The sequence below is a fragment of the Lotus japonicus genome, chromosome 1, assembly GCF_012489685.1.
Source record: "Lotus japonicus ecotype B-129 chromosome 1, LjGifu_v1.2".
Taxonomy (NCBI): Eukaryota; Viridiplantae; Streptophyta; class Magnoliopsida; order Fabales; family Fabaceae; genus Lotus; species Lotus japonicus.
This window is the reverse complement of record NC_080041.1, coordinates 17,623,517-17,645,634: the sequence shown is the minus strand read 5'-3', so window position 1 is coordinate 17,645,634 and position 22,118 is coordinate 17,623,517. Positions and strand designations below refer to the sequence as shown.

The window sequence follows — 22,118 nt, the reverse complement described above, 5'->3', positions numbered from 1 at the left end:
CACCCTAGCACCTTTCTTTTCTTTTAAAATTATAAAACAAATGGATGTGTAACTTAAATAATTAATCTCCCATTTGTTGTTTTTTGTCGATATATGTAAATACACGACAAGCCCAATAGTTCCCTGGAAAAAAGCCCATTATACCGAGACAAGCCCATTTTTCTTCCTTCAAGCTTCTGGCGTCGTTTCCCTCTGGCCCATTTTTATTGCTAGCTAAGCTTGTTAGATGTTTCCATTGCGCAGATATGGGAGCAGAGGAGTCTCAAAAACCAATCTCTCTTCAATGGGAACAAGTTCAGGGTATGTATGTTCTGCCTTATATGTTGATGAACCATTCTTTCTTCAAGTGCTCCTCTGAATTTTCATTCATGCAGTGGTATTAACAATTTAGTAATATTAATGAGGGGTTAATGCCATACTATTTTGGTATCTTTATTTATTAGAATGTGTTTATAACTTGGGATTACGATTTACGCCTAGGGTCACCACGCTGCGGGTGTTTCGTTAAACAGCTTAATGGAACGCTTATCGCAATAAATAAATGTTTATTCATAAGCTATTTGAGAAATAACTAATATATGGATATAAGTTCTTATTAATAAGCCAATTTGGGAAACTTATGAAAATAAGCATACAAGAGCTTATATTTTAGGTTATAAGCTATTTCATACGCTTAACCAAATAGTTTGATTAGATGCTTATGCTATAAGATAACCTCAAATAAGCTCTTCCAAATTCTAGCGGGCTACCATAACCTAAATGCTTGGGTTATTAGCAATTTATGTTCCGAACAGGCACATTGATGACCCCATATTTTGATGATTTGGTTTCTATGATACTGTTATGGTATGGATCAGATTAACAATGGAGGTTTATTGATAGCAAGATTGAAATTTGAGGACCTGACTATATACTATTCCATGGACTATCGCTAACACTGTTTATGTATTTATTTATTTGCAAATAACACAGTATGGAGGGTGTGCTTTGCACACTGGGGGTGCATCTGACCATGAACCACATCTTTGCCTCCACCTTGGTTTGACAGATTATAGGTCTCTTCTCGATATCCTACTTGTAAATTTGCATTCTTATTTAGCATGGCTTGGGATAATGATAGGATGATAATAACTATAAAGTCTTGAAAGATATTATAATTTCATTTTCATATTGAAACTTTGATGATCCTACCCTATATCTATTTTAATGTTCACACATGACTTCCAATGCACATTCGTCATTGATAGGTATATAGGAATTAAGAACTAATATGAAGTAAATCACTTGGAAACTTTTGTGCTTCTGAATTAAATCTCAACATAATGGTAGCCTTTGGTTGAAAAGATTTAGTGCATGATATATTACAATATAATTTTAAGTAAATACCAATTCTAGGAGTTATTTGTATTTCGTCGTGAAGGTCATCTATGGTGCATAGTTATCTTTAGTGTCTGAAACCAATGGAGGATCTCTTCAATGCTGTCCTTAAACATAGTTTAATCTTATAGCTACTTGTTCCTTGTAGTTTTGCTTATCAGTTTTACTTTTCCTCAATTTATTAATTATTGGTTAAACTTTCTTATAGGACTTTTGTGGGGAGAAATTTAAGTCCTTTGTGGGAAAGATTCCTGATTCCATCAGAAGGTAAATAATTATCTTAACTCCTACCACTATTGTGGTTTTCCTGTGATCTAACACTGTTAGAAACTGAACTTAAGCCTTAGGGGGCAATACAGAAACTCACTTCCAAACTGAATTTGAATGATATTGTTGTCGAATTATAAAGTATCACTTCCAAACTCAATGCTAAGAAACATTTTCTTTTGGTGGTAAGACAAGGCTGGCATTTTCTTTGTGAGGCCTCACAATCTTTACATTTTGTAGGGGTTAGATTCAGTAGCTGTTATTATTGCAAAATGGTTCAAACATCAAACCCTCCTCCTCCTCCTCCTCATCATCATCACCAAGCATTGGTCTTAAAATCAGCAATATACTCAAGGCTCACTGTGCTGACCCTAATCACCATTTGGCGAATTCTACTTTCCCCTTACGACACCTCTGCACCCTTAAACCCTCCTTGCCTCTCCTCCACCACCACCACCCCCAACCACCCTCTTCCTCCCCAATCTCGCATCGAAAACTCCGTTGTCTGGGACTCCGTCTACTTCCTCCGCATTGCTCAGTGCGGCTACGAGTACGAGCAGACCTACGCTTTCTTACCCCTCCTTCCCCTCTCCATTTCCTTCTTCTCTCGCACCGTTTTCGCTCCGCTCATCCCCTTCTTTGGCCAAAGAGCTGTTCTCGCTCTCTCTGCTCATGTAATCAACAATCTCGCTTTCGTCCTCGCCGCGCTTTTCCTTTACAGGTGAGTCTATCCTTCTAAAATGGAAGTTTTGTTCAAGTTAAATAGGTTTCATTGATTTCAGCTCATATTCAACAGGCTTGTTAATAGCGCGCTATATCCTATAGCGTAGCGCCCTAGGGGTTCACCGCTACTCCACTATTCACCGTTATTTACGATATTTGCCGCTATAGCGCCGCAATAGTGCTCAAAATAGCGTTTTTTGGGCTTGCCGCTCGCTACACTACGCTATCCGCCATTAACAACCCTGATATTCAATAATACTGTTTTTTATGATGATTGTTGATTGTTGGTTTGGTTATAACTTATGCAGACTTTCCATAACTATCTTGAAGGATCCTGAAGTAGCATTACGGGCTACGATTTTGTTCTGCTTCAATCCGGCCTCCATTTTTTATTCATCAATGTAATGTTCTCACCCTTGTTTTGTGTTTTATATCTTGGCTTAACTGCACTTTCGGTCTCATAGTTTAGTAGCTTTGCTCCATTTACTATATCTTTTGGCAATTTTGGTCTCATTTCCCTACTTCATTTTTCAAATTTTTGGTCCCAGTTTAGTGATTTTCTAGTTTTAGTGCCTCTACTTCTTTACATATTGGATGAAGAGCTAGTGACGAGACTACATTTGCACAGTTAAGAAAATAGAGACACTGCAATAATTGTCGAATGGGATCAAAATTGCGAATGCAACAGTAGGTGGATCAAAATTGCTGAATCACTAGGCCAGTGTGACCAAAATGCAATTAAGCTTTTTATTTGAAAAAGCTTGGTGATTTTATAGTTTTAGTGCTTCTACTTCTTTTCATATTGGATGGAGAGCTAGCGAAGAGACTACGATTGCACAATTAAGAAAGTAGATGTACTAAATTGGTGGAATCTATAAACTTGGGAACTAAAATTGCGAAAATAAAAGTAGGTGGATGATCAAAATTGTTGAATCACTAGACCAGGTGGCCAAAAATGCAGTTAAGCTTTATATTTATACATGTTCCTTCGTGAGTTGGATATTGATCAAATTAAACTTGGCTCATTTTTCATTTGCAATGGCAGATACTCAGAGAGTTTGTATGCTCTTCTTTCTTTTGGAGGATTGTACTACTTTGTATCTGGTGGAAATAATAAAGCTATACTTCTTCTTGCTCTCTCTGGTTGTGCAAGGTCTAATGGGGTTCTTAATGCGGGATATCTCTGTTTTCAGACCATGCATCGGGCTTATCATGCCATATTTCAGAAAAAGCGTGTTGCTGTAAGAGCCTTACTTCTTTCCACTTTCCTCCATGATGGTATATGTGGTTGTAATGTTTTCCTTTGAGAAATAATTTTGGGAACATAGGTGGGAGTTGTCATTTGCACTCAATCATTTTTTCAAAATGAATGTTTGTTTCTAATAAAATCCGCTGTGTTTCCATGTAATAGGTCATAGAGTAGAAAGTAAAAGTAACTGGAACTAATAAAACTTCCCTATTAATTTAGGTCTTACCTATGTGCAAAAGAAACATTTGTGGACTGAATCCGGCATAGCTGAAGTAGTTAGGGTAGATGTTCTCAGAATGATTTTCATGCCAACTGGAACTCTTGATCGATTCTTCTGTCATTTCGGCAGTTGGCATTGCAGATTGTTACTGTTGGTGCTTTACGTAGTGCATGCATTTTTGCTCCATTCATAGCTTTCCAGGCGTATGGCTATTACAATATGTGTGTCGGACATTCTCTTGATGAAATAAGGCCTTGGTGCAAGGCTAGGGTACCGCTACTTTACAATTACATTCAAAGTCGTTATTGGTATGTCCATATTTAAGTTAGTGTTCATTTATTTTGCTCAAGTTATGCTTTTGGCTGAACTATTATACTCTAGCCTGTGCAAACTATCATGTTGTATTCTCTTTGTAGTTAAAGTTTTAATTTTAATATATATTAAGATATTCCAGTGACGGTTGTTAATTTCTGATTGTCCAGGAATGTGGGTTTCTTGAGACATTTTCAGCTGAAACAGTTGCCTAACTTTCTTCTTGCTTCCCCAATTCTATCTCTTGCACTTTGCTCAATTGTCCATTATGCTAAGTCTAGGCCTCAGAACTTTTTCTCACTGGGTTTCCAAACTACTATTAATGAGAAGAGCTGTGGAGTTGTATTTTTGTCAGATGATCTCTCAAGGTCCAAAGCAGCTGGAATTGTGGAGAAATCCTCTTTAGAAGGTAGGTAAGATTCTCAAACAGATTATTGTGTACTTGGAAGTACATTTCCCTGTAAGGAATCGTGATAATCAATTAACTGACATTTAAATCACAATTAAGTCCGCTTTGATAGCTTCTATGTTGGGGTTATTTCTGATTTTTTCACATCTGTGGTTCAGTCATTTGTGTTGTTTGTCTTGTTATTCCTGTTTGGTGATGGGTGTATACTGTATAGTCACAAGCTATGCTTAATTCCTTAATCTATTGGTCTGTATAGCATATAAAAATGTATAATCTTGTGCGTTTGGACACATAATAGGTTAATATCATTGCAACCATGACACTACTCACTCCTGTAACAGAACACTTCAATCTTAGGAGGAGAAAGAATGTGATTAAAGGGGATGTTGCTAATATTCCCACAGAATCTGAGCCAGCAGCTGCGCCAGGTTACTTGTCAGCATCTGTTCTCCCATTTGTGTTACACTTGGGATTCATGGCAGCCGCTGCTTTTCTTGTCATGCACGTTCAGGTTAGTCTACTGTTGACTTCTGCTAATGTTTATCACATTAAGAAAACTGAACATGAGAAACTGATCAATGCCAACTCGAACTTCCGTTAAGCATCATATTTTTGGAGACCTGGTCCTGAATATTGCTTAAGGGTCTGTTTAATTATGGTTTTTAAAAACTGAAAGTTTAAAACCTAATTTCAAAAACTGTTTTTGAAAACAGTTCTCATTTTTAGTTTTTAAAACTAAAATATCATAACAGCTTAAAGATGTTTTTTGTTTTCAAATTTCAGTTTTTTAATGTTAGAAAACATCTCATTCAATTCGAACAATTTAAAAAAAAAAACAGTTACTAAAAACTGTTCTTAAATACAGAAAACTAAAACTGTAATAAACAGACCCTTATTCTAACTTTTTAACTTAAGGTGCTATTTGTAGGAATGAAATTGGGGTGGTAAAAATGAGGGAATAAAAATTGGCATAGTATTTGGTCTTTCATATCTTTTTGCAGCTTTAGAATGGGTGAATGTTACTTATTACTGATGAGAATTTTCGGCAATCAACATTTAACAGGTGGCCACCCGTTTCTTGTCTTCCAGTCCTCCTCTTTATTGGTTTGCTTCATATATAATGACATACCCTGCAAAATGCTTTAGATGGGGGTACATGATATGGGCATACTCTGCGGCATATATTTTTCTTGGCAGTTTGCTCTTTTCAAACTTCTATCCTTTTACATGATGAGGAATAGATAGATAGTTGGACAGATACTAGATAGATAGATGGTGCTACCCGGAAACTGTAGTCTGTAATACCTGTTGAGTGCAAATTTTCATCCCAATTTCTTTGAAGAACTTTGTTTACCTTTTATCTGTGTGTTAATATCTGTTTCCAAGCCAACTACAGATTTTTTTTTTTTACTTTTCCACTATTTTACTTTATGTTAAGTTGGAGTTCATCATCCCACAATTTCAACGAATTTATTCCACAACTTATTTATGCAAGATGTTGATTCCTAAAGGGGATCGCTGAAGGTTCTACCTGAATAAGCCAGAATCATTGGAGTTTGTTAGTGCTCTTAAGCTAAGAGATATTTTAATTTTCAATTTTAATGTTATTTTATTATATTGTGGCTGATTGGGATAACTTTTCTTGGTATGTGAATGTGATTTGTTTATGGTTGTAGGATGTGATGCAGTACAAACGTGATACTTAATATTGTCTAGATGTGATATTAGTGTTCATCAAAATTAGATTACGGCACAAATGAAACTTCCAAAAGACCAGAACGACATAAACAAAACAGGCTTATAAAGCCAATACATCATGTTGAAGCAAATGTAAGGTACCAGGAGCTAGCATTCCGGGTAAAAAAATCAGCAACCCCATTACTAGTGCGTCAGACAAACAAAAATTTAGAAGAATCAAAGGCTAACACAATATCTTTACAATCCTTAATGATTGTTGTCTGTTTTCATCTCATGACTGAAGAAAATTTATTGGTATTGTTATCCCTTTATTTGCCATTCCCGCCCATTTTTCACTCTCATTCAAACAAAGTTATTTTTCCACTCATAATTCATCTTACTAACTTCCTTCTTCAAAAATACACTCAAAAAAATAAAATGGGTATAAATGGGAGAAAATGTAATAAATGGTCTTGAATTTCTAAAATAACAACCATTTTCAAAAATATGTGAAAAGTTAAAACATACTCCCTCCGTTCCTGATCTTTTGTTGTTTAAGGTTATGCACATTGTTTAAGAGTGCAATCATTGATATATTTGTTGACATAAGCACCCCTATTTAATGTTCTCTTATAGTGAAGAGAGAGAATTATAGTTATTGGTTAAGAAATTTGTTATGATTTTGATTGGTGAAAATAAGAGGTGGTAGGTGAGAGGTATAGTATTAAATGAGGGTATATATGGAATAAATTGAGAAAAAATGCATTGGATTTGTAAAACAACAAAAGTTTTGGAATTTAGGCCAAAAGTTAAAACAACAAAAGATTAGGAACGGAGGGAGTAGTATTTAATTGAATCAACCCAACCCCTTCATAACTTCATCATCAAATCCAGGAAAGGAAAAACTATGTTTCTTTTCACCAGCACAAAACTAGAGATGTAGACTAGAATCACATCTTACGCCAAATGTACTGAGGACAAGCTGACGAGATAAACAGGTCTCCACGTCTTTTGCTAGGGGAGGACAGAAGGCGGACTTAATTGAGTTGTGGTTTTGTTGGGGGCTAAGCCGCTAAGGTATGGTGCTTTCAAAGGGGGGGAAATTAACCCAGTCTAAGCTAGGCAAGCAATGCAGATCCACACTCTTCAACCTCCTTTAATTTAGAGGAAAAAGAAACACCCTAGTTTTGATAACTTCACTGTTATGTTATGATTTTCCACCTCATCATATATATATATATATTTTGCTTGCCAAGACACCCTTTTCATTATCTTCAATCTTGTAAAAACAGTTGAGAAGTGCACCTCCCCTGTATATTCCTCTCCAACCCAATCAACTATTTTAATTTCTTTTTAATCCGGCTCATAGGAAAGTGACATTACTTTTGGAACACTTGACCATCAAAGAAGGTGATTAGCTGACTGCCATCGAGTTAATTGGTCTCAGTCACACATTCAAATATTCATTCTTATTTTGAATGTTGATCATTACTTCTTCCGGTAATACATGCTTGATTCATTTTAAGTGATGTTTCAAATTCATTACAATTAACTTTACTAGGATGAGGATGTACCTGACTCGAACAAGATTATCTACTCGTTATGTATGACAATCAATTATGTATACCCATGGGTATCCCAACCCCTAGTCCCCATCACACCAAACTCTCTCTTTCTGCGGCAATTAAAGCTACAATTAGCGGCAATTGAACCGCAGCGAAAATACTTCCTATCAATTACATAGTTTCTTGCGCCGCAAGTCCAACTAATGTCGTTTTTAATCAACCGCTAGAAGAACTGCCGTTATATTCTAGCAGGGGTTACAAATGAATTTTACCTTCGGATTGACCCGCGGCAAGTTAATTAAGAAACCGCCATGAATTGTTCTTTATATCTATCTATCTATCTATAAACTATATAAAGGGAGAGTTTGTGCGGCCTTGGGGGCATTTCTGTCATTCAATAATTAATTCAAAAAATTGTGAAAGATGAGCATGGATATTTTAGTAAAAATGAATTTTATTTCACTTAGATTGAATCTGAACCATTGAATTGATTTAGAAGTATTTGGATCTCCAATTGCATCAGACGTTTACTCTTCCATTTCATCTGAAACGAACGGAACTCTTTCACCTTTTTCACTCTCTTCTTCCATTACCTTTGTCGACCGTTTCTCTTCTCTGCAACGTTACTTTCTCTTCTTTGCAACTTTTACTCTTCCATTCCATCGTTTTCTTCTTCCATTCCCTTTTGCTCTTCCATTCTAACTATATTTTTAAATAATAAATGACGTGGGAACTCAAAATCGAAAGGCAGTGGTGATAAATACTCTTATTTTGTGGTTGTTGGTTGAAATTGAGTGAGTGGCAATTGGAAAATGCAAAAGCTTAAAAGAAGATTCCAAAGTTGTTGAGTTTCAGCAAAGAAGAAGATGGCAAGCGTGCCTTCACCTTCCCCACCTCGCCGCTCACTCCCCTAAGAACCAGGTGAGGTGACTTCACCATTCTCTTCTCTCTCTATGCTTAAAAGCACAATGGTCTTCCAAGCACGCCTTTTCATTTTCCAAATTTCAAAAGCACCTTTACACCACACATTTCATTACCGCGCCCAACCCAATTAACAAAGATGAGGTTTATGTTTTTGTAGGTGAAGTTCCATCTCCGTTGCATCATCAGTTACATGCTCTTTACCCTCACCAATTGCTCCATGAATACTAAGGACCTATATTTCAATGCAGACAAAGGTAAACTTTCTCCCCTTCAAGTTCAATTCTTTTTTCCCAATTAACCCCATTCATTTATGTTTCCTCAGCCTTGGCGAGCCATTTTCTCACCAACATCGCAGATGCCTAGGTAAACCTTCCCCTTTCCCCTTTGATTCTCTCAACTCAACTCTTATTCCTTTCAACTCTCACATGAAACATAAAAAATTGACACTGCTTTTCCCTTATCCCTTTCTCTTTTTGCAACATTGATCTGCTACTATATTGATTAATCATTAGAGTAAAGCATATCAATGGAACACATATGATGATAAGGTATAGCTGTGATGAAATTCTGTCGGCTCCTCACAGTTTCTCTGAAGGTATCATTTGTGTTTGTGGATGTCTGTGTGTTCTAAATCAAATTTGGTTCCTTTATCAGAGATTGGGATTCATTGTTTTGCTATGGATATGCACAATATTAGGGGGAGGGTCTGAAGCTTTGTTTTCTTTAATATATCTTCTTCATAGTTTTGATTCCTTTGGCTACAAATGTTAAATTACAAAACATAATAGAAAAAATAACCAAACTAGATGGTAATGGTGATTAATTAATTATTTGGTTAATCTGTGGAGGGTTAAAAACAACATTTCCTATAGAAAAGAGTTTGGAATGTTATATAACTGAGTAAATAATGCTGATAATTGGCCTGTAAGAGTATAGTGACACATCTTAAATAAATAAGACTTGAAGATCAGCAAAAGAGAGATGACATTGCAATTTTGCAATCCCCATGTCCTATATCATCCATCAAATTCTATTATTTGCCCCTCCCAATGGAATGAAAATATACGCTCCCTCAAATGAACTCTTTGTTAATTAGTTTTCTCTATTATTTGAGAAAGAAAAATGGTCCATCAAGCTTCATGGCCCCAAGTGTTGATGAAGTAGCTGATCTGAATGCCTCTTTAAAAGAAGGTATTTGTCTTGCTCTTCAAATGTAAACAACAAAAAGATCTCAATTCTGTATTTTGTAACATAAATTGCTAGACAGTTTGATTTTTTAGGAAATTTTTGTGTGTTATTTTTATGATTTTGACATTGACAATATGATCCATGCTGACAGATCTCTGATGGTCCATTGGAATGGTATGAATGGCTTCCAAGTTCCATCCACAAATTCTTCGCTTTGCCCACGTCTTAAAATTCTGATAGAAGAATGTTTACTGCTCTTTTGGTTTCGAACCTCTCCTAGAATATTTATTGCTGCTCTTCTTCCTTGAACCATGCTTTTCCCTGCCACTTTTCCCCGCAAGGTATGAATTTCTTAAAGTGAAAAATTGTGTATATCTGAGCTTGATCCACATTCCTTTTTTGCAGCTTGCTTTGTACAATTTGGAATCATGTCTTCGTGCACCATTGAGTCTGATCTTGATATGCTGAGTTAAGGGTTTATGGTATTTCCCGCGAATATATATGGTTAGAGTTGTGCCTAGGATTGAGGGTTGATGGAACACCGTATTTGATTCTGATAATGGTACATTGCTAAAAGTTTGCTGCTAATTTTGATTGGTACATTGCTAAAGTTTTATTATCTACATGATCTAGATTTTGATCATAGATTTTCCCCTTACGTTGAATGGTTCTTTTTTTTTTTGTGTTTGAAGCAATATGTACACTTATAGTATATTCTAATACTGATAGAACAACTCAAACCTAAATATTTTTTTGATGTTTATTTTTACATATCTGCCTTTGGAGGGTGTGGGTTGCGAAAGAAGATTTGGTAAATATCAATCTTTAGATGCTCATATCTAGCATGTGATTTAAAAGATGACCTTTGATGATATAGAAGTGGATAACCAAGCTGTCATTTTTAGGATGAAAAATTTCTTTGGATATAATATGTGAAGGAAATGAAGAGTTGGTGGAACTTTTGAAAATTCTATTAAAGAAGAAATGAAATATGAATGCTTCCTCCTTATGAAGTATTCGGTCTGTATGTTGGTTTGCTGGCTAGAAGTGGGTGGCAAGATTATTGCAGTAGTGGTAATATGAGCTGCCACTCCAAGATATCATTTGAGGATGCAATGTGTAGCTTCATAATATTGACATTGCAACACTCATTATGCAACACTCATTATACAAGACTGTAAAAATGCAGCTTGGTACATCAATAAGGCTAGAGTGTGAAGCAACATTTGAGGAATGGATAATGTTGCATTCAGCTATTTTCTTAGTTAACTAATTTGCTTGGGTTGCTCAGGTGTCTTTTTATGGGTTTGGAATTTTCTATTGTAAGATTTGGGAATTGTAGCTGTAATTGAGAGTTTGCTAACGAAGTCAATCATTGTTATTTTACGTTTGGTTAATAGATTTTTGTTCTATCAAGTATTTGATATTTGACTCTCAATGTTTTGCTTTAAATTGGACCTAGGCTGGTGTAAAATAGCTACTGTCATTTTGGGGAAAAGTACAACTAAATGAGTAGGCAGGGTAGGGCATAGATTAGTTTTTTTCATTTGCATTTGGCCATTTCTCTCGACTTTTGTGCAATTTTTTTATGTAGCTAAGGTGTAAGTGCTCAGTGTTATGGTGTAAAAGAAGATTGACCTTTATAAGTTCCATGATCTTATTAAGATTTTAGTAACTAAAAAAAACACTTTAATATAATTTATTATTTTTAAAAGATTACAAATCAAATATTATTTATAGAATTCTTAAAATATTTGAAAATTTTGTTTATCTTATTTTGTTATTTAATTTTTTTATGCATATTTTCCTACTGAGTTAAATGTATCTAAAACTACAAGGGGTGGCACAAGTGTGGTGAATGTGCATTTAATTGCACTTTTGCTCCCTGATCTTTCACCTTTGTGCGATTTACCTCCCTCATCTTTAAAATGAGCGAATTCCCTCCCTCTTCTATTAATATGTGTGATTTAGGCCCTTCCGTTAGTTAGCCGTCCAATTGCTAACGGTGGTTGCTATTTTCACCCCCCCTTTTACTAACCACACCCCCTTATCAGAAATAAAAATAAAAAAATAAAAAATAAATTAAATAAATTAAATAAAATTAATAGAAAATAAAAAAAACTATAAATTAAAAAAAACTGAAAAAATATTTTTATAAAAATCAAAGAAAAAATAATAAAATAAATGAAATAAGTTAAATACAATTAATAGAAAATGAAAAAAAAATATTTTTATAAAATCAAAGAAAAAACTGAATTTTTTTTTATAAAAATCAAAGAAAAAAATGTTTTTATAAAATCAAAGAAAATAACATATTTTTTTTAATTGAAGATAGAAATTTAAAAATAAAATAAAAGAAGAATTTGTTTCTATTTGCACCACCTACACTAAATTAAAAATAATTATTCTTTTATTTTATTTTTAAATTTCTATCTTCAATTAAAAAAAATATTTTATTTTCTTTGAATTTATAAAAACATTTTTTCTTTGATTTTTATAAAAATATTTTTTTCAGCTTTTTTTTTTATTTTATAAAAATGTTTTTTCATTTTCTATTATTTGTATTTAACTTATTTCATTTATTTTATTATTTTTTCTTTGATTTTTATAAAAATATTTTTTTTCAGTTTTTTTTTATTTTCTATTAATTGTATTTAATTTATTTAATTTATTTCATTTATTTTTTTATTTTTTAGCTTAATTGCACTTTTGCCCCCTGATCTTTCACCTTTGTGCAATTTACCTCCTTTTTTATTTTTATTTTTATTTTTATTTCTGATATGGGGGTGTGGTTAGTAAAAGGGAGGGTGAAAATAGCAACCGCCGTTAGTAATTGGACGGCTAACTAACGGAAGGGCCTAAATCGCACATATTAATAGAAGAGGGAGGGAATTCGCTCATTTTAAAGATGAGGGAGGTAAATCGCACAAAGGTGAAAGATCAGGGAGCAAAAGTGCAATTAAGCCAAAAAAAAATACCTTTGTGGTCAGAGACATCACTGTCGTATTCCGAGACAGATTAGTCATGTGGAGCCCCTTCCCCATGGAGACTGGTGGCCAAAGGAAAAAAAATGTATCTAAGAGTGAGAATATGTCTCACAATAATGAAAACCATATTAATAACATATATATATATATATAATTTCATATAATTTAAAACTACGTTTAAAATCACAGCACTGAAATAAATATTATACCAACTAAGGGCTTTAATATAAATTTTGAATTTATATATTACAAGATCTAATACTCTTTTAAGGACTCTATATTCTTTCCAAACAATTTTAATATAATAATATTGTTGGTAACAAATTCAATTTTAATATAATAATGTATTCAAAATAGTTGAGAACAAAAGTTTCATACTTTAATAACTCATTGGCTTAAAAGCACCTTTAGTCCTCCACTTATACCTTTGGCGTGCAAGTAGTCCCTAACAAAAATTAATTGCACTTTGGTACCCTGACATTCACTTTCGCTTGCAACTTTTATTTCCGTCCAATTCCGTCAAGAATTTAACGGTTTCTGGAATAAAAAGTTAATAAAAATTATAAATCCATGCATTCATGGAGTTATTCATCATCTTCATCTTCATCAAAACCCAAAAAATCCCAAAATAAATAATGAATCTAGAAAGTAAAAATTTAATAAAAAATTACTAAAAAACACAAATCAAGAAAATAAAAAAATTATCATCTTTATTCTCATCATCTTCATCCCTGTTCGTTCATCTTCTTCACCAAATGAAAATAAAAACTTAAACCCAAAACTCTCCCTCTCTTCATCAACCCCAAAAAAAATCATCATGCTTCATTAAAACCAAAAATTTATCACTAAGATAATCTCAAATTCAAACTCATATTTAATTTTCAAATCCTTCTTACTCAAAGGTGCTTGCATTATTTTACATGTGAAAAAAGGGTTTACACGAAAATGCTTGCATAATTAAAATTCAGTCATTTCTTTTGTAAATATTTCAATAAATTTAAGATCTCATATGAATGATAGTAGAAAAATTTATTAAAATGTTATTAATAAGTCTTAAAACTTCATAGTAATTCATGTGTTACTTCAAACTATTAAACTTTTATATAAAAAGAAATGCAACATTTGGGTAAAACAAGTATAATTTTCCAAAGCATAAAAAATATAATACAAGGACAAAAACCACAAACAAAAAGAATTTTCTTCTACAAAACAAAAACAAATACATTTATGACAGGAAAAAAATCTTACGAATTTATGTTTTCCTATGTCTGAAATTAATTTTATTCTTTCAATTCATAAATCATATTTTAATAAACATAATAAAAATAACATAGATTTTTAACGACTTCATGTGATAAACAAAAATGAATGTCCCCCGTGCATCATCGCACGGGTCACAAGTACTAGTTTTTAACTAATTAAATAGACTTCTAAAAAATATTATTTAAAAAAAATATTATTATTATTGTTTAACATATACAAAGAACCCTACCGGTGTCATCTTAATCACAATCAAAACTCTCATCTTCTCTTCCCCGTAAAAACAATGTCTCAGCCGGAGATGAAGCCACCGCCGCCGCCGCTGCCGGAGACTGACCGGATCAGCGCCTTACCCGACGAAATGCTCTCTTTTCACATATCCTCTTTTTTCTCCTGATCAAGTCCGCATTCACCACCACCGTTCTCTCCAAGCGCTGGACGCCACTCTGCCACTCCCTCACCGCCCTCAACTTCGACGAGGATGAAGGTGCACAAGACCAAGAGGCTTTCCTTCGCTTCCGTCGCATGGTGGACGCAGTTATGCTCTCCCCGTGCGTCCAGCACCACCAGCCCATCGAAACGTTTTGCCTCAAGTCTCGCTCTAAACTCTACAACGTGGACAAGTGGATCGAAGCCGCGATACAGCGTGGTGTCAAGAACCTCGAGCTGTCCATCTCGCGGGCGTTCTTGTTGACCGGCTTTTTCACCTCACACCCTCGTCGTTTTGAAGCTTAGTGGGTGGTTTTCCATTAAGAGCTTTGGGTCGGTTGATCTTCCCTCACTGAAAACTCTTCATTTGCTAGACACTTGTGTACTAGAAGAAAGGGAGAATTTCCAGAAACTTCTTTCTGGGTGTTCCAACGTCGTGGATTTGCATGCTTGTGTTGAATTTTTTAATACTAGCTATTACCCTACAGGGTATAAAACCTTGCCCAAGTTGGAGAAAGCATTTTTCTATACATTGGATGTTCCTTTCACTACTGTCTATAATGTCAAGTTTCTACGCATAGAGCGGGTAGGACGCAATTACAATTACAGTTATATCTAATAAAATGTTAGATAAATGCGGATGGAAATATGATAGGATATGTTCTTACTTCTTACTTCTTATACTCATTCAATTTCATTTTGAGATTGATCTTGGTAAAATTTTGCAGATGGAGCGTGGGTGCAGTGACAAATATATACATGAAACCCTACTACCTAGAAATGCCCGTGTTTCGAAACTTAATTAGCATTGAGCTATGCTTTGAGATCTTCATTGGCTGGGATAGGGTAGTGGAAGTGCTCCTTCATTGTCCCAACTTCAAACTCTTGTCATTGAAAAGGTTTCTTGTGTTTATGGTCATTTTTGTTTGCCCTCTTCTGGGCATATTTTTCTAAATCTTATGATTTTGTCTATGTTTAACAGCTGTATAAATTTGGCAAAGTGAAATGGGCATATACAGACCTTGTTCCAGAATGTGTTTCATTACATCTCAGAACATGCTCTATTCGAAACTGCATGTACGTATCATGATTTGGAATTTGCAGCATATATAATGCAGAATGCGAGGCTTTTGCAAGTGATGACCCTCCACAGTGGCCCTCTCACGAAGGAATCCGAGAAGGACCAATTTTTCAAACAGTTATCCAGGTGTCTGAGGATCTCTCCAACATGTAAATTGTTTTTGGATACAAAGGAAATACCAACAAGAACATGAAAAGCTAAGTTCCACTTAAGGTATTTCCTGAGCAGAAATGTTTGCTGTTCTAATAGAGGTCCTTCATATTGAAGGGAGTTAGAAGGCTTAACCGCATTCTTAGTTATTTAAGTTTATTTTTAATGATATAAATGGTCATTTGGATGATTTAACGATTTTAGTTTTGTGCCATATCGCCATAGGTTTTTCTTTTAGATTCTTATAGTTGATGACTTTATGGGTTGATTATAAGATAAGATCATAATATAATGTCTTCTTTTCTCAATATTTTTAAAAATAATCATGCAAATTTTTACATATATTGGTTCATTTCTTTTCTGTTACAAATACTGTTCCATCTTATTGCCTGAGATGAAGAAAGTAAGGAAACATCACATTTATTAGTGCCATATATTCTGCCTCTGCAAAAGATTCTGCAACTATGGGTTGCTTCTTGGACTTCCTAGCATTTATTGAAGTACCAAGGAATATTCAGAAGCCTGTAGTGGATTTGCGAGAAACTTGACAACTCCCAATCTGCATCTACATAGGTAGCGACTAGAAAGGATGAGTTTGCAGAAAACATTATCCCTTGGCCTGAAGAAGAAGAACTCTTTAAGTGCTGTAAAACATGATGAACAACTTGTAAATGAGTGGTTCTTGGCTGAAACATAAATTGACTTAATTTATTCACTGCATATGTGAGGTCAGACTGAGAAATTGTAAGATAGATCAGTCTACCAAGGATCTGATAAGGGATCACCAGTTATATCATTAAGGGTTGGGAACCATAGGAACCTGCTGACTGCTGAGGTTTGCAGTCTTTGAATCCAGTGTCTTCCAGAAGCTGCAAAGTTCCTTTGACACAAAAACAAGCCTGCTAACGATGAAGCAATTTCCAATCCTAGGAAATATCTGATATCGCCAATAACTTTCAGCTTGAAGGAAGATTGTAGAATTTTTTGATGAATTTGGCCCAACAATTATTATGTCATCAACTTAGACAATAAGGACAACAAATGTAGCATCATTTCCTTTTGTGAAAAGAGAGTAATCAGAAGAAAGATTGGACAAAACCATGCTGTAAAACTACTTCTGAATTTTCTTTGAGATCATTGTTGAGAAGCTTGTCTTTAGCCATATAAAGACCTATTTAACTTGCACACAAGATTGGGACTGGCAGTAGGATATCCCTAATGAAACCTCATGTAAACTTCTTGAGATAAATCCCCAGTTAAGAAGTCATTGTAAATATCTAATTGAAACCAAATGCCAATTCTTTTGAGCTGCAATAGAAAGCAAGACCCTTACAGATGTGATTTTTGCAACAAGAGTGAAAGTCTCTATAAAATCAATCCTTGCTTGTTAAGTGTAATCTTTGGCTACATGTCGTGCCTTGTACCGGTCATTTGTTCCATCTGCTTTGTGCTTGATTTTAAAAAGCCAAAGGCAAGCAATAGCTTCTTTATCTTAAGGCAAAATCACAACTGACCAGGTATTATTGAGTCCAAGAGCTGTCAGCTCTTCAGCCATAGCTTTCCTCCATTCTAGAAATCTCACTGCTTGCTGATAAAACTGAAGTTCGTAGGAGCCATTGACCTGCATGATGTAGTCTCTATAAGAAGGAGACAAACGATCATATGTAAGATGAGCAGTGAGAGGATAAGGTGTATGACATATGTAGTCTTGTAAATGTGACAGAGGCTTAATAGTCCGAGTGGATCTTCTGGCAACTTGGTGAATTTGATTATTCACTTGTGCAGCTAGAATTTGATCAGCATTTGGAATTGAATTAGCAGCTGGAATTGGATCAGTACGGTCATCAACAGATAGCTCAGATACATGACTTGGAAGAACAAGCCTGTCTCTCATATCATGAGAGGTAATATCAGATGAAGGTAGGGAGGATATTGGGGAAACCTGCCCTGATGATGGGAGGTAGGGAGGTATCACTGGTGATGCTTGACATTATGGTCATCGATTCCCCTATGGTTCTTGGAATAATACTACACAACTCTAGAGCATTTTAGTGGCTTGAAACGAGGGCAAAGTGGTAATGAAAAGATGTTTTCTGATGTTCAGGTATATATAGAAATGCTAACTTTTTGTTATTTTTTCTCAGTCTCATTCCTTATTCTCAATGCAAATATATGTTGTACTCAGAATGGAATTCATACATTATCTCGTCACTTGAGTTTACCAAAAACTTCAGCAGAGATGATTGCTATGGAGAAGTTGCTTAAATCCTAGATCAGTAAAATCAGAGCAAAACGAGGTAGTCATCTTTGAAGCATTTCCGAAGTAGGATTTTTTGTATATGCAAAAAGCAATTGTGTTTTTAAAGCATAGTATTATCACATTATTTTGCAGTGACACTTTGGTGGCCATTAAGCACGTAAATTAGGTCAAGCGGTGCAGGCTAAGAGCAACAGCTAATAGCAGATATCATTTTATAAATGGTCCACCCTAGTGGGCACCTTATACTAAAAATAAATGTAAAGTCAGAAGATACTAATGTGAGATGTTATTTTTAATTTGAAACTAACATGAAAATTCAATAAAAATAAATACAGAAATGGCGAATTATTTACATAACTAATTATGGAAAAAATATAAAGAACAACATTCATATGTACTCACTACCCCTTATCTTTCATTACAATTTCATTCAACCATTTTTGGTTCTTATTGCTTATAAAAAAAAAATTTGCTTCTTATTATTTTTTTATTACATCATTTATCATATCTACTTTTTTTTCTCTCATCTATCTCTACGAGAAATGTGAGTGGATTTGGTGCATTAGAATTATTGTTGTGTGAAGAAATAGGACAAGCATTCCAACTCAAAAAATGAAAAAAATACTAACTTGAGTGGACACAAATGACAACACGTTATGGGTTCAAGTTTACCCAAACACCTATCGTCAGTCAACCTTCCCATCAGCCATTGCTCCACCAGCAGTCAATTCTGCTCCTTTTAATTCAGAATTTCGGGGCTATGGTTCAATAAGGTAATAGCTCGACTAGGTTGCTTTGCTTCCAAAAAGGAAAATATCTCCTTTCTTGTATTTGATTGAGTTAGAATCTCACTATCGACCTGTAGTTGGCCAGCAGCATAGGCTAGGCACCATAGAACATGCCTTCACGTTCTCGATAGGTCGAGGGTTTGGGGATCACTTGACGCTCCTACTCACCTTTGTTGGTCCTTTAGCACGTCATTGGTGTTTGTCCAGTAATCTAGAGATAGGGGCGTACAAGGGATGTGTTAAGACGAGTTTAGGCTGTCTCACACTTGACCATAAATATTGATCAGGTTATAGACCCTAACTCATCCCTAAATCTGATAGTGCTAAGGTCTAACTAGGACCAGGTCAATATAAGACGAGACCAAGTTGGTCCGAAGGATACTGAGAAGCTAAGAAAAAATAATTACATCTAATATTATTTTTGAATTTTTAAATAATTCATTTGATTAGAATGCTTCTGAAGCTTATAGTTAATCTAAGTATTCATGATCTTATTATCATCTCTATAGCATAAATTCAAAAAAGGAAAGTTAAATTAAATCAAAATACTAAATGAAACTATAAAAGCAAGACGGGTTGATGGGCCAGGCTAGGTCTTATACATCCTATCGAGAAAAAGCAAATTATGCATCACCCAAATTTGATGAGTCCATGTCCATGTTCCGAATCAATAGTACCTCATAAATCTAGTCAAAAGTCAAAAGAACTATGACAACAACATTGGAATTTTCAAGTTCCTAGACTTCCCCCAATACAAGTCACACAAAAAAATAAAGCTAACCCCTCAACGACTATCAATCAATGCAACAAACAAACCTCTTTCCACGTTCACTCTCTCTCTAACTTTATCTTCTTCCCTTATCTTCGCTCATCAATTTCCGCGCAATTTCCCCACTTTACCTACCACTTCTACCCTCACTTATTTCACAAACCGCGTCTAACCAAGGACATTTCCGTCATTCCATCCCTCTCCTCTCTTCTTTTTCCTTAGTAGAGATTGAAGAATTGAAGAACACTGAAACTAACTAACTTGCTTTTGCTGAATGAAAATGTCTGAAAACGGTGAAGAGAAATTACTCGCTATGGCGCGGCACATAGCAAAGACACTAGGCCATAACACCAACATGGCTGATGATATCCTTCAAATCTTCTCAAACTTCGATGGAAGATTCTCGAAGGAGAATCTCTCTGAGAAGGGTGTAGAATCAGACCCGAGATCCTGCGCAGTACTGGATCATTCCCTCAAAACGCTAGATCGCCGGATCTCTCACTTCGTCTCCTCCGACCGCCCTATATGGGCTGACTCCGCCGACGCCGCCGCCTTCCTCGACGTCGTCGACGACCTCAACGCCGCTGTCGCCGAGTGGAGCCACCTTGCCGCTGATAAATCCGTCGCCGCGTGTTTAGTACGCGCCGAGGACATGCTCCAGCACGCCATGTTCCGCCTCGAGGATGAGTTCCGATCTCTCATGGAGCGCGGCGGGGAGGCCTTCGACCTCACTCGGCCGTACCGGAACGGCGAGGTAAGGGAGAATGAGAATCAACCGTTTGACTCTGAGGAGGAGGAGGAAGAGGTGGAGGACGTTGAAGGAATCGACGACGGAGGAGAAGGGAATCAGCAGATTCCGGTGGCGATGCCGGTGACTGACTACGATATTGTGATTGACGCGCTGCCGTCGGGGACGATCAGCGACCTCCATGAGATCGCGAAGCGTATGGTGGCCGGAGGGTTTGGGAAGGAGTGCTCGCATGTGTACAGCAGTTGCCGGAGGGAGTTTTTGGAGGAGAGTCTATCGAGGTTAGGGTTACAGAAGCTGAGTATTGAAGATGTTCACAAGTTGCCATGGCAGGACCTTGAGGACGAGATTGAGCGGTGGATGAAGGCCTCCAAAGTCGCTCTCATGATACTGTTCCCCAGCGAGCGGAGGCTCTGTGACCGCGTTTTCTTCGGATTCTCCTCCGCCGCTGACCTTTCATTCATGGAGGTTTGCCGGGGCACCGCCATCCAGCTGCTGAACTTTGCTGATGCTGTTGCCATTGGAACCCGATCGCCGGAGCGGCTGTTTAGAGTTCTCGACGTGTATGAGACTATGCGCGACCTGATTCCGGAGTTTGAGTCTCTGTTTTGTGATCAGTATAGTGTGTCGCTAAGGAACGAAGCGATCACGATTTGGAAGAGATTGGGGGAAGCAATTAGGGGGGTTTTCATGGAGTTGGAGAATCTGATTCGCCGGGATCCCGCGAAGGCAGAGGTTCCTGGCGGCGGGCTTCATCCGATTACCCGTTACGTGATGAACTACCTCCGTGCCGCGTGCCGGTCACTACAGACGCTGGAGCAGGTTTTTGAGGATTACGGGCATCCCTTGAAGGAATATCCTAGACTTGATGACAGAGTGCCTTCATCTTCCTCGATGTCAGTGCAAATGGATTGGATTATGGAGTTGTTGGAGAGTAATTTGGAAGCCAAGTCCAAGATCTACAAGGACCCTGCATTGTGCTATGTTTTCTTGATGAACAATGGTAGGTACATAGTTCAGAAGACTAGAGACAGTGAATTGGGAACCCTTTTGGGCGATGATTGGATTCGGAAACACACTGCAAAAGTAAGGCAATACCATGTGCTGTATCAAAGAAGCTCATGGAATAAGGTGTTGGGGTTTCTGAAGATGGACACTGGATCAATGCCATCTGGTGGGGTGGCCAAGTCAATGAAAGAGAAGCTCAGATCGTTTAACATCCTCTTTGAAGATATATGCAGGGTTCAGTCTTCATGGTTTGTCTTTGATGAACAGCTTAGGGAAGAAATAAGAATTTCCCTTGAGAAAATCTTGTTGCCTGCATATGGGAATTTCATTGGGAGGTTTCAGAATGTTCCAGAACTTGGTAAGCATGCTGATAAATACATTAAGTATGGAATGGAGGATATTGAAGCAATGCTCAATGATTTGTTCCAGGGTAGCAGGGGATCAACTGGTAGCCGAAAGTGAAGGTAAAGTTGCTAGTATTTGTGTGTATGTATGTTGTAGTGTAATTCCAAGGCGAAGTTTTGATTATCACAAAGGTAGTTGTAAAAGATTTGTGACCTTGTACTATAAATACACTGTAAATTATTCTGCTCAGCTTCTGAATTAAGAGTTATCTGAGTCACTCAATGTAACATTTTTGTTGTAAACTTGTAATGTTGAGGTGGTTCTAATTGGCCTTTGCTTTCAAATCTTCAATGTGCAGTTTAATGGATCAACTGATTTAGTA

At 36.2% G+C, this 22,118-nt stretch overlaps 2 protein-coding genes and 1 long non-coding RNA gene across 4 annotated transcripts; all 3 read left to right on the top strand.

Moving 5' to 3' along the window:
- Nucleotides 1-969: 969 nt before the first annotated feature.
- LOC130733929 (uncharacterized) lies at nucleotides 970-6,224 on the top strand. Its single transcript, XM_057586219.1, has 9 exons — nucleotides 970-1,055; nucleotides 1,586-1,644; nucleotides 1,885-2,365; nucleotides 2,676-2,768; nucleotides 3,413-3,608; nucleotides 3,966-4,144; nucleotides 4,319-4,557; nucleotides 4,899-5,068; nucleotides 5,621-6,224. The coding sequence occupies exons 3-9, from the start codon at nucleotides 1,917-1,919 to the stop codon at nucleotides 5,786-5,788; spliced, it is 1,494 nt and encodes a 497-aa protein (XP_057442202.1). The 5' UTR covers nucleotides 970-1,055; nucleotides 1,586-1,644; nucleotides 1,885-1,916; the 3' UTR covers nucleotides 5,789-6,224.
- A 2,137-nt stretch (nucleotides 6,225-8,361) lies between these two features.
- Nucleotides 8,362-10,554, top strand: LOC130733928 (uncharacterized). Of its 2 annotated transcripts, none has more exons than XR_009017690.1 (6): nucleotides 8,362-8,720; nucleotides 8,881-8,977; nucleotides 9,046-9,086; nucleotides 9,236-9,914; nucleotides 10,063-10,252; nucleotides 10,317-10,554. It is a non-coding gene; the product is annotated as an uncharacterized LOC130733928 (long non-coding RNA). The 2 variants fall into 2 exon arrangements; XR_009017691.1 differs by having other exon boundaries at nucleotides 8,371-8,720; nucleotides 9,842-9,914.
- Nucleotides 10,555-19,668: 9,114 nt separating this feature from the next.
- Nucleotides 19,669-22,118, top strand: LOC130733927 (exocyst complex component EXO70B1). The gene has a single exon (XM_057586218.1). The coding sequence runs from the start codon at nucleotides 19,910-19,912 to the stop codon at nucleotides 21,851-21,853; it is 1,944 nt and encodes a 647-aa protein (XP_057442201.1). The 5' UTR covers nucleotides 19,669-19,909; the 3' UTR covers nucleotides 21,854-22,118.

What these genes read in the sequence shown, in the direction of transcription:
- LOC130733929 (XM_057586219.1), top strand. Translation starts at nt 1,917, where the DNA reads ATGGTTCAAACATCAAACCCTCCTCCTCCTCCTCCTCATCATCATCAC. An exon ending in TACATTCAAAGTCGTTATTG is followed by an intron (nt 4,145 to 4,318) that starts GTATGTCCATAT and finishes CTGATTGTCCAG; the next exon opens with GAATGTGGGTTTCTTGAGAC. An exon ending in TTCTTGTCATGCACGTTCAG is followed by an intron (nt 5,069 to 5,620) that starts GTTAGTCTACTG and finishes AACATTTAACAG; the next exon opens with GTGGCCACCCGTTTCTTGTC.
- LOC130733927 (XM_057586218.1), top strand. Translation starts at nt 19,910, where the DNA reads ATGAAAATGTCTGAAAACGGTGAAGAGAAATTACTCGCTATGGCGCGG.